General features: G+C 38.2%; 1 protein-coding gene and 1 long non-coding RNA gene across 2 annotated transcripts in view; one reads left to right on the top strand and one right to left on the bottom strand.

Moving 5' to 3' along the window:
* The window catches only part of magi2a (membrane associated guanylate kinase, WW and PDZ domain containing 2a), a 284,527-nt gene that overhangs the window by 50,086 nt on the left and 221,382 nt on the right, over positions 1–13,059 (bottom strand). Inside the window, exons 7-8 of the mRNA XM_085375635.1 lie at positions 3,278–3,335; positions 2,101–2,219 (exon numbers count right to left, since the gene is read on the bottom strand). Coding sequence (XP_085231761.1) covers positions 2,101–2,219; positions 3,278–3,335 — 177 coding nt within the window. The remainder of the gene's footprint in view (positions 1–2,100; positions 2,220–3,277; positions 3,336–13,059) is intronic.
* LOC146615099 (uncharacterized) lies at positions 10,186–12,259 on the top strand. Its single transcript, XR_014906992.1, has 4 exons — positions 10,186–10,363; positions 11,062–11,127; positions 11,478–11,633; positions 12,166–12,259. It is a non-coding gene; the product is annotated as an uncharacterized LOC146615099 (long non-coding RNA).

The raw sequence follows: 13,059 nt of genomic DNA, 5'->3' as shown, positions 1-13,059 counted from the left end.
GCCTGCCAGTTACCATGCTTACAGTGCGTCAAACAAGCGAAGAGTCAGCCTCCTGTGCATCTTTCTTGGCCTACTTACTGACAAAGTGCCACAGGGAGTAGGGGCTACAGACTGGCTGCTCTAGCACTACAGCGCAGGCGGATGTGTGAAGAGGCCGCTGTTTCTGCCTGTGATTGGGGCACATATTCATCCGCCGAGTCAGAACACGCCGGAGCGGGGAGACATCGGCAGAGGAGGATTTGGTATACGAAGCAGTCCTGCAGCCCAGAGCTGGTGAGCGGGAGAGGTCGCTGAGGCTATGGCAGCGCTCGGGCACCGGGCCGACCTGGACGTGGGGGGATCTGGGGAGGGTGGCACAGGGGCTGGCATCCTCCACTGGTGTCAAAGTTTGAAGGGAAAAGAAGGAGTAGAAGGAAGGAGGAGGCAGAAGTGGGTAGAGAGGAGGAAAAAGAGCCTCACTGGACTGAACAAAAGAAACAGGCTCTTCACTCAGAGTCGCGACTAACAACATCACTACAGAAACAAACCTCCACTTCTCGGATCCAGACAGTTTTTTCTAGCAGTACACATCCTACTGTAACAAACTGATAGAGAGCAGAATCAGGTAACCAGTCATTAAACAAAACAGTGAATCACCCTGAAACCCACATGTTCTCTTTGGAAGACGTCTGTTTATATGGCAATAAGTATTATTAGTCTGACCAAAATGCATTCCACCCACTGTTTTAATGAGGCATAGGTGTGAACTGACTGATATATCCTACCGTCAATCACTATAAAAATAATCTTTATGAGTAAAGCCTTTGGGGAAAAAAAATTAACATTATTTTTTGGTAACATGCATGTTTTTTCTTACTTTTTCTTTCAAACAGCTTTTTACTCGTACATGCAGCTTTCCTGATTATATGACCTTGTGTGTATCTCTAAGGCCATGGCTATATAAAATTGCATCAGTGCGTAAATAGTTTGCTACATCTATTCAAATAATTTTATGTTGTTTGAAAGTGTTAGTGATTGCAGCACTGTTGGACATAATATTCAAGGATGAGGGGCTTAACACCTTGTTACGTTGCCACCCTGCTTCATTTTCAAGCCTAGAAATTCATATCTGGGAAATTAACATCTTTGTTTTCTGATACAGGATGTGATACATAAGATCAGTCTTAAGGTCAGTGTATACTAAAACATAATCTGCTTTATTATTATCTGTATTTATCTATTTGGGAGGATAATTCACAAATTAAACTCCACATTGTTTTTAACAAGACTTAAATATACCCATCGAGACTATAAACTCATCAAAAAAATTCTTTACCGAGTTCATAAATTAAATTAAAAGTATGGTCAATTCCTTATAGACTTTTTAAAATTAGACTGGTTATGCAACCAGAAGGAGTCGCCCCTTTTCAGATCCTGGGTTTTATGTATTTTGTGTCCAGCACACATGAATTTTCACTTACTGACAGGTGTTTTAAGCCTGTCATTGTCAGTTATATTTACATTTACACAAAGATTGTTCTGATTAGATAAATTACTGTTTATATATTAGCTTTATATATTGCCTGAAAAGTCTGCTCCAGTCTCCAAGGGGTGCTCTAAGAGGGGATCTGGCTTTCACAGAGCTCTGATCTGAACATGGTGGACTTAGTCTGGGATTGCATTAACAGAATCAACTTAAAAACTCAACCCCAAAACTTTGTTGTTAAAGATGCTTTGAACAACACCTGCAAAGGACTCCAAAAATTAACACGCAAGTGGACCTAGAAGAATTAGGGCTCAAATACTGAATTTATTTTATTTCATGTTGTTTATCATTAGTTTGACAATTAGAATGAATCACATTCATTAAAGCACCTTCCCAGCATTTGCATGTGTAATTGAAGGTATTAAGAGAATTTTCCTGCATCTGCTTTTATCATTAAAGCTCTTGAGAGGCTTTCTGAAGCACAATAATAAACACAGAATGGAGTTTTTTAACAGATATCTTTATAAATGTTCCTTAATTATAGTGCAATATTAATCTCTTAATACACAAGTAATTAATAAATGGATATATATACCCTACTAATAATTTCCCATAAAGCCAAAGGCCGTTCTTACCTCTGTAGATGGTGGGAAGGGGCAGCGAGGACAGGCCCTGGCTTTGCATCTGCTGCTGCTGGAGTCTCCTTTTAGCTTCCAGGACTGGGTTCTCAAACTGGGTCCTTCTATTTATATGACTGAGATGATAACACCAGAAAAAAAAAGAGAGGAGATTTTAGATCTCACACTACACCAGCACACCTATCTCAGCCCCTTCTTGGAAAAGATCAGATCTAACAAACGTAGCACTACAGCAGCCATAACTATGATGATTAATTGAATGGCCAGTTCCCAGATTATGTAACAGCCGCAGAACAGTTCTGCTGAGTAAAAAAGAACAAACGATTGATTTCTTCCGTAATTCAACTCGTCTTGTAACCAGAATTATGTGAATCAGTGACTGGGAGTAACCCTGCACATGGAACAGCGATTTCCTTTAATGTCCTACGTTGATCTTAATTTAGTATGTACAGGGGGGAGATAGTCACTGACTACAAATGCTGTAATTTGTCAGTGTGAAATAATTAGTCATCATTAGATACTTCTCTCATATTTAAGACTACACACACACACACACACACACACACACACACACACACACACACACACGTTCTCTCCTCTCCTTATCTTTTAATGAACACCCCAGTATCACAGTCCTAATTACAAAACAGCTTAACTTTATTTTTATATAGTTATATAATTTCAAGGTCTTGCAGCTTCTTTAATGATATTTACATGATGACAAAGGGAGACACAAAGAGCATCTCGAGAGGGATGCGCAGTATATAAGGCAGAGTGTATTCAAGTGTCACTCTGCAGGTTTTTTAAAGCAAACTCAAGCCAAATGAATTCCCCCTGCCAGTCTAAAAATAGAGCAGCATCACAGTGCCCCAGAGTGGAAAGCATAAATAAGAAAAAAAAGGCACCCCTGAAACAGAGAGGGGACGTGCAGTTCAATACAGAGGACAGGCCACTGCAGCAGTTCCTCTGTAGCATTCAGATGCACGATCAGGGCTACAGATAAGCACATAAACTTGCAAACAAACAGTGAGCCGTCAGCAAGCAGACATTAAGAGTAACTCTTTTCTGGCTACATCGCCAGTTTGCTCCTAATAAATATGATTAATGCGACACCAGCGGGTGATGCTGAAAATCAAAAGCAAGTCATTATGTATTAAAGATGTACTGAACTTACTCGACATAGTAGCTGCCGTAAATGGGGTCATCGATTTTCTCCCAGCCGTACGGAAGCTCTGTTAAAAAAACAACAACAACAAAAACAAAAAGGACAGAAGCGATAATGAAGGACTTGTTTATTCAGTGAACTTGCATCAGCATGTTGATGTTGCATGAAAAAATGTCCGTGGCAGATTAAGTTTACAGTGCCATTTTACTGTTTGGTAATCGTCAGTGATTTGATGGTACATTAGCATGATAACTGGAAGGATTATTTCTCATCTATATTTTGGAAATTTCATCTTTTATAAAAAAAATAACTTATGGCAATAAGACACAAGATTAAAATCTAGCTATGTTTCCTTTGCAACTTGTCACATTGACGTGCATCAAATGCAAACTTCTTTCAGAAAAAAGTTGTAAAACTGCACCAAACGCTGTTAGATCTAGTGGCTGAATTTAAATCGGTAAAATATTTATGTCCTGCATCTTCACCAGGCTGTAAATATACTTTAAAAATATGGGAACATTTTCCATAAATTAACAGAATAAAACTAGAATGAGCACAAACTGTCAGGGTATTATATCTCAACATGTTAGTGAAGTTTTACTCTCATTTCACCTCCAAATGTCACGAGTTAGGGACTGGCTTAAGTTCCCAATAATAAACAGTACATCACAGATATTGTAAATGTCATATCAAACAATACAACACTTGTGATAAGCATCTAAATGACATATTAATTAAAGAGCAAACTCTTGGTGTAAGCAATGCAGCCAGCACAGAACTAATAAAAAACTGCAGTTCCATGAGTGGCCACTTGAGGCTGGCACAACAATTGATTCATCAGAATCAGAATCAGAATACTTTATTGATCCCTGGGGGAAATTATTTTTTGTTACAGTGCTCCATTTTAAACCAACATTAAGACAAGACAGACAATACGCTAACTAAGAATAGTACAATATATACATATATATACATACATACATACATAAGTCACTTATAAATAAATATTTGGAAAAGAAACGTGTAGTTGTAGCAGCAAACAGTGTGTTAAGTGGCTGCGTTGTACAGGGAGATGGCCACAGGCAGGAATGATTTCCTGTGTCGTTCAGTGGTGCTTTTCGGTAATCTCAGTCTCTCACTGAACGAGCTCCTGTGACTGACCAACATGTCATGGAGTGGGTGGGAGGTGTTATCCAACATTGTCTTTATCTTGGACAGCATCCGCCTCTCCGACACCACCTTGAGGGAGTCCAGCTCCATCCCCACAACATTGCTGGCCTTACGGATCAGTTTATTAAGTCTGTTGGCATCTGCGACCCTCAGCCTGCTCCCCCAGCATGCAACAGTATAGAGGATCGCACTGGCCACCACAGACTCATAGAAAATCCTCAGCATTTTCTGGCAGATGTTGAAGGACCTCAGTCGCCTCAAAAAATAGAGACGACTCTGGCCCTTCCTGTAAAGTGCTGTGGTGTTTTTAGCCCAGTCCAGTTTATTGTCAATGTGTACTCCAAGGTATTTATAGTCCTCCACAATGTCAACACTGACCCCCTGGATTGAAACAGGGGTCAAGTGTTTCCTGGTCTTCCTGAAGTCCACGATCAGTTCCTTGGTCTTTCAAACCCTGTGACTGACATTTATATGACACGTGCATATGGAAGCACAAGTATTCCCAGATGAGACGGAACTCATGGAGGAAGATTTCTGCAGCAGTCTGGAGAAGATTACAAATGGACAAAAGCGCCATAACGGCGAGCTTAAATGATTGTGGCTGCTTGACGATGTCATCATCAGCGTGCGAAGCGACCAATGCAGGGAGGATAAATGTGCCATAAAGGTGTAACTTTCCTAAGGGCTCAGAAGGTAGGGGAGGCCCGGTTGACATAAATATCCAACGAGCATCTCTGGATTACATGGCAGGCATACTTGCTGCGTTCATACTGTAATATATGTGTGATATATGTAGAAGCTGCTCCATTAGAAATGATTGTTGAATCATGAATTCTATAAACAGATTAGCTCGTCAGTCTGAGGACCTGTTGTTAATGGGCTTCTCTGTTTTCTTCCATGCTTGCAGACATTACAGTTGTCTTTCTGTTAATGTAGCCTGGTAAGCTTGACTAAATGTGTCCATTCCCCAACCTCTAACTGCAGTTGCTGTCCATGGTGCTAATCAAACGTGGGGATGATGCTATTGATATTATTGATTGCTGCTGTATGATAGGGCAGCACAGTGGTGCGGTGGTTAGCACTGTTGCCTCGCAGCAGTCTCTCTGTATGGAGTTTGCATGTTCCCCCCAGGTCAGCAGGACTTTGCTCTACTACTCTGGTGGTACTTCCGCTTCCCCTCAGAGTCCAAAGATATGCATGGGGTTAAGCTAATGGACGATTTTAAACCGCCCGTAGGTGTGAATTTGAGTGTGAATGGTTGCTTTTTTCCTATGTGTTAGCCTGTGGCCCGTCCAGTATGAAAGCAGGCAAGGGCCCAAGAAATACCTGCCTCAGTGCCTATAACAGAGCCTGTATGCCTGTGTAAAAGACAGAAACGTGTTTAAGTCAGGTATAATGAAATACCTTTGGTCTCCATAGATAATATTCCTGTATTTCCCTTCCTGTTATTATTATGGTGTACTGGAGCTTTGTGGTAATATGTGTTAATTTACAGCCCAGTTTAAGTGAAGGAGATTCCAGCATTTTATTAGTCCGTTACTTAATCTAATTAGCAGATATGTATGTCTGTGTGATGAAACTTCGCAGTCTACAGATGAACCTGGATAGCCAAGCTTGCTTGATAATTAAGAACTCCATCATCTCAGGGTGGCAAATGGCTCCATCAAGACCATTAAGATAAAGTCAAAGCATCAAAATGTAAGTTCACAAACCAGGTGGCGTAAGTCACTGTAGCGTTGTTCATATTTTATATACAGTCTATACATAAAACACAGACTATGAGTTAACAGCACATAAAATATATGCAAATATATTTAATGATATGTATTCTGGGATGATATTTGCAGGAAGCTAATTTCAACTGAACCTAAAATGTATCTCCATTTCTAAAAAAAACAAAACCCAAATCACCTGAACTCTCAAACTGCCACAGAGGCCAAAACAACAGATGTGAGTCATGCCCACCAAACCCTCCACAGAACAACATTGGATGGATTTACCACAGAAAAACCTAATTAAATGAGAACATTATGAGTTAACGAGCAAAATTAAATTGAAACGCTACGATTTGGAGGACCTCGTTGCGCTGACAAACGAAAACCTTCATCTAACACTTCTAAATGAAAAGTATAATGTGTATAACTTTTTATAACGAGAGGAAATCCATGCAATACATGTTTGGGAATATCACTCAAAGCAACAAATGTAACCTCGCAGGAAAGAACAATCTGAAAATCCCCTTTGTGATTAATCTTCTAGAATTGATAAATGATCCATAAATGTCAAAACAAGATTTTGGCAATGCCTAAAAAAGCAGTTGTAACAGCTGGCATTGACTACCTGGTCAGACTGAGAGCTTTACTTTTTTACACAAAGTGGTGTATAACTTTTGAACAGAGTGAGTGCACCTTGGCCTCTTTCTATACGTGAGATGTGCTGCAGAACACGCTGCAGTGATCAAAGGAGATCTTCCTTCCAGCTCTGACAGTTATCGGTCATACCGGACAGGACTTTGAAAGTTTTGCCCCATCTCCTCTTTTCTATACCCACAGCTCACTGGCAGAACACATCTCTTAAAAAAATGCCTAGAAGGAGTTCCCCCCTTTGCTTTCCAGGATATGAGCAATTAGCATTTAAAACATATTCCCACATGTAGACTGCAGAATTTTAGCATAATATTGTAATCATTGAATACCAGCTTGGGTACTCACTGTTAGAGGCTCGTACTGAAATTGAATCTAAGCTGACTCTAGCGTGGAGCTCGGGGACAGTGTGTTCCGGTCCTGCTCGGCTTAGATTCAGACCAGCTTTGATTAGTGACAATGCAAAGTTAATCAGGATGAGAGCAGAGATAACAGCAGAGAAAATGCTTCCTAATCAGAAAGGGAGGCAACCAGAGGGAGAACTAAAGCACCTCAGGCTCTCCTGGACTTTGCAGCTTGTTGTAGGCACGACTGCAGCTTGTGACAAAGACACATAAACAGGGATTCACCAAAGATATGATACAATCTATGGTCACTCTGTTCAGTGTGTTAAATATCACCCCTTGACCTAGTTAGCAGACTCGATTGAGTGCATACTGCTCCTCTGTAGCAGACAGCACTATTGCACCAATGCTAAGGAGTGTACGTGCCATATGCCTCTCTGTACCCATGCCCCCATCTCCTCCAAACAAATGATTAAAGTTTCATAAGATGCACTATTTTTTCCTGCACGCGCACGCGCACACGGTTGTGAGTGATACAGCAGTGCTGTGAGCAGGTTGACAGCCCATGGGAATTCCTTCTGTGAACAGCAACATTTCATAGAGTTAATGTTTTTGTTTTTTTAACTAGACCTTTGCTAAGTTCTACACACCTGTATACAAAGTACATACAAATTATATTACTTACTTTACACTCATGTTCAGAGGTATAACCCCTTTAGTTATTTTCCACACACACACACACACACACACACACACACACACACACACGATCAAAGGACTCAGTCATGCATCCCAGCACTCTTCTAATGAAAAGCTTTTCTATTAAAACGTCCACAGAATATTTACAGAAACAAAAACAGTCCCTGGCTTCAATAACAAGAAGAAGACAAATTGATTCTCTGTTAAGGATAGTTTGATTTTATTAAAACTTGGCTCTTATTATTATTCTTTTGACTCATTTCTGACAACAGTTCTCAAACACTAAAATCTGGCAACACAGCAACATAGCACTAAAGTCTGAGGGTAAAAATACACAAGTAGTAAAATAATGGAGTCACTGGAAACGAGATAGCTACAAAGCACAGAAAATATAAATAGAAAGTAAATATCTCCTAAAGAAATATTTTACCCAAACTATGAAAGTGACAAATCAGATGTTTAAACAGTTTAAGCCTGAACTACAAAATAATTGCCAGAAAATGCATTTTTTTTTATTGAACCTTCTGAGAAACTTCAAAAAAAAAAGAAATATTATTTTACATACATTTGTATATTTTTGCTACATTTGCTACATTAATTTATTAATTTACATGAATTATTTTTTTCAGGAAAGAAAAATCCCAGTAATGACGTAAAGGTCTCAAAAAACCTCACAATAACATAAAAAAAATGAGAAACACTTAGCAATAAAGGGTTAAGAAAAAATTAGCACTATTTGAATCTGATGCCGATGTTTACTGCTGTTGAGAAAAACCACTAAAAGCAAATTTCATGACTTGTTGGAATTCACTGACCTCCAGAGAGCGACCCATTCTTTCACAAACGTTTGTAGAAGCAGTCTGCATGACTAGCTGCTTGATTTTATACACCTGTGGAAGTGATTCACCTGAATTCAATGATTTGGACGGCTGAGTGAATACTTTTGGCACTATAGTGTATCACTCAGCACTGATGGTGCCTTTCTAGATGTGCAAGCTGCTAGACGTCGGGGCGGAGGCTTTTTAACTGAGCGCAGATAACGAGCTAAATGGTCCTTTTCCTCTTTATTGCTGTCCATGTTTTCCAGAAAGAATTTTAAATTTTGATTTGTCTGACCATGGAGCAGTTTTCCACTTTGCCTCCATCCCCTCTAAATGAGCTTTGGCTCAGAGAAGATGGTGACGTTTTTGGATCATGCTCTCATATGGCTTCTTCTTTGCATGGCAGAGATTTAACCTGCATTTGTGGATGGCATGGTTAACTGTCTTCACAGACAGTGATTTCTGGAAGTAGTCCTGAGCCCATGTAGCAATAAAATCATGCAGAATAATGCAGTGCCACTGAGGGACAGATGAAAACAGGCATCCAACATTGATTTTCTGTCTTGCCCTTGGACACAGATTTCTCTAGAGTCTTGAATCTCGAGTCTTTTGATGAAATTATGTACTGTATATTATGAGATATTCAAACTCTTCACAATTTTCTCTTGAGGAACATTTTTCTGAATTTGTAGATACAGCTTTTTGCTGATCGGTGAACCTCTGCCTCTAAGATCCTCCTTTTGTACCCAGTCATGTTGCCAATTATTGTAATCAGCTGCAAAAGATTTCTTTAGCTTTTTCTTTTTAGTGCCAAGTAACCAACTAGTGAGGCATTCAAAATAACCAAATTTATTATTAAACTTCTACATTTTCTCAGTTTAAAAATGTGACATGTTTTCTGTGTTTTATTGTGAATAAAATATTGAGAGTTGCAAATCAATGTGTTCAGTTTTTATTTTAGATTTTGCACAACTTCCCGACTTTTTTTTGGAATTGGGGTTGTAGATTGTCTAAACTAACTGTTGATAACAAATGTTTATATCTCTCTGATTCCCTGATTACTCATGTTTCTTGCTGATACACTCAAAAAAATGAATGAGGTGGATTGTTCAGTGTATATTAATTATTTATTTTCATTTTACTTAAAATATTGTATTTTTACTCAGTTGTATATAGTATTTGTATTTGTATTCTATTTTTATCTTATTGTATATTTATTTTATTTTATTCTACTGTATATAGTATTTTATTTTATTCTATTCTGTACAGTTGTGTACTGTATTTATTCTTATTGTATTCTAATTTTTGCCTCATAACTTTTGCACTGTCCACTTCCTGCTGTGACAAAACAAATTTCCCACGTGTGGGACTAATAAAGGTTATCTTATCTTATCTTATCTTATCTTATCTATATATGTTTTTGTTAAGTTAACATATGTTTTTCTAATCAAGTCTACGTAATTGTGTCTATTATTCAACGTACATAATACTAATGTGTTACTTGATCGCATAACATTTAAGTTAAGTCAATTAGGATCGATATACCTTGTATATCCACAAGGTGGCAGTAATGCAAAAACAGTTGTAATGAAACCGCGCAGAACAAGAAGGTTTCACGGCTTGTGCCTGCTCATGCGCAAGACTTCAAATTTAACTGAAAAAGGCTGTTTTGGCGCCAAGCTGCTGTTTCTTTGAGAGGTAAGACCACTTTTTTCTTTGATTATGTTGTGTAGTATCTATATGTCCAGCATGGTTATATTTTGCGTTTGTCTTACAAGACATGTTATATCGTTTGCGTGTGCTTGTTTTACATTAGTTTTACTGGGTCCTGGACATGCTTATTTTGTGGACTGTGTAAGAAACATTTTTATTGTTTTTTGTTTTATTAAGGGATTAGCTACAGGGGTTCATGGGGTTATTCTTTCAAGGGGTTATTTTTCCATTTGCTTTCTTGGGATTCCTTTTCTGTAATCCGAGAGTCGGAAATATCGAATAGGATAGCAAGGATAGCATAAAGTGACATTTAAAATCCAAAAAGTCAAGGGCGAAAGCCACTGTGACACCATTGTTCTGCTCTATCAGTAATCTGTATTATGTAAAAATGGTCTGTAAATACAGCATGTTTCCTAGCGGAGTTATACATATCAATGTAGTTATAAATTACAGTTTGTGAAAGTACACACTTAATTTTTTTAATAAAATTATTCAAGACATATGAGTGGACAGACAATGGAGGTCGACAGACCTGGTGATAATTGCTTCTATAGAAAGTTAGCACATGGCAGTGTCAATCTCTTGCTTTTCTTCTGAGTAGTATTTTATTTAGTTGTAATTCAAACAATAATTTGCTTCTTGAAATTAAGGAATTAATTATTTTTTTTCTTTATAAATCTCAGATCCTGCCTTTACCTGCTCCCTCCTATACTGATGTGGTGTATGTGGTATTGCTGAGCTTGTATGTGGTATGTGAACTGTTATACTTTTAAAAACAAAACTGTTTTATAAGTTAAGTTTTCTTTTGTGACCCATCCCATGCCCCTGTTATTTCTTCTCCACATCTGAACCATGGTAAAGGTTGCAGTTCAAGGGCCTGAGGCATGAAATTCTTTTCAGATCAGCTGTGATCAATATTTTTTGGAACTTGATAAATAACAATAAAAGCTGTAATGGCTCCATTAGCATTTTGTGTAAATGTTTGTGTTAAAATTATAGCTTTAATGAGGTCTTACTACATTAGTTTTAGTTTGTATATGTGTACATATAGTATGTATATTTACAGTACAGTATGTTGTGTTTGTTGACATATTTTCAGGTGGAAGCAGAATATGTGAGGATTACTACTGCTGCACATGTTCCAAGGCTTTTTACACAACTTGACCAATACACTGACCAGCTCATAAAAGTCTTCAAGAAAAAAGGAGGCGTTGCAGGGAAGAAAATTAGACAAACTTTGGCCCCAGCCACACAGGTGCGTTATTCTGTTGGTAGCAAAATATTATGGCTAATAAGATCATTTTCAAATTTAAACAGCTGGTGTATGGTAGCTGCACAGTGCACTTACATTTATATTAAGCAAGACAAAGTTTGGTACTCAAAACGTTGGAAAATTTAAATTACCTAAACATATCGTTAGCTTCATAGCATAATTGCCTAAGTCATTTGACTAAGTCAATGACTTAGGCACTTATGCTATGAAGCTAACGATATGTAAAATCTGATCCCTTGATTTAGGTTAAACCAGAAGTGAATGTTTTTATGTTATGTTTTGAATGCAAAAAAGATGATGTATTAGTTTGTCTTTACCTCCATTATGGACATATCTAATGTGGTGGAAACCCTGCCCAACAGGTTAACTATTCATGTCCATGTGATGGTTAGTTGGTCTTGTGTACATGTCTATCTGTGCAGTGGATATGTCATTCATTTTGCGTATAATGTGAGTTTCTGTCATCCTAAAGTATATCTGTTTTCTCTTCCTGTATCTCTGCCACTCTCTACAGAAGGAAACCATTGAAAAGGGGAGGGAGTGTGTCCTCAGGGCACTACCTTTTTACCTGAATGAAGACCCAAGCATCCTCTTCAAAGAATAATTGGTTGGTAATTTTAGTTTAGTTTTTTATCTGTATTAAACCAAATTTTGAATAACTAATGTTGTTGCATGTTGTAATGTTGTTGTTGTTGTAATTTGCATGGAACCTGTTTAAATGTTTTGGGAAATCTTCTTGTATACCCAAACTATTTATATTTATCGTTGAATCTGTAGTCTAAAATAGCGGCACACTGGGGTGCATGTTCCTAATATTGTGTTTACGTCATTAAAGGGTAGCTTTGGCCCTTTTTCTTTCTTTTTTTTTAAAACTGGATGCCATTTTTCTATGTTTTTGTGTCTAAGCTACAGCTGTTCAGAGGGAGCTGGAACAAATTACCCTTGCTATCTTTACCATCGAAAGAGCTGATGCCAGCACTCCTCCAGCCGATGTGGGTATAACCATCTAGTGTGTCCTGCATGACCTGGAAGACCTGGCCTCTGCATGTGCACTCTTAATGGGTGGGATATATGCACTGAATCTCAGTTAACCTCAAGACTGAAAGCTAAGAGACAATCAAAAGTATTGAGATTTAAAGGATTTAATTGAGAGATGATACTGCACCAGAAATGTTGAAGGGTGGTGTGTATATTAGCGTTCAAGGCATATTGTTATGAGGTGGAAATATGTTCATATTCAGTTTGTGTTACATTGTGTGCATTGTAAAGGTAATTGCAATACATACTAAAAATAAGGGTAAGTTAGGAGGTTGATCTGATATCCTCGTGTTGGTGTTGTTCCCAGATCATCATACTAAATGTTGTTCCAGGATCAACATTGCAAGTGACCAATCAGAATGTTGTGACG

The sequence above is a fragment of the Diplotaxodon limnothrissa genome, linkage group LG17 (genome assembly GCF_057381915.1).
Source record: "Diplotaxodon limnothrissa isolate DT_005_m linkage group LG17, D_limnothrissa_male_GT1.1, whole genome shotgun sequence".
Lineage (NCBI taxonomy): Eukaryota > Metazoa > Chordata > Actinopteri > Cichliformes > Cichlidae > Diplotaxodon > Diplotaxodon limnothrissa.
Note: the sequence above shows the minus strand (reverse complement) of the source record. Positions and strands in the feature narration are given on the sequence as shown.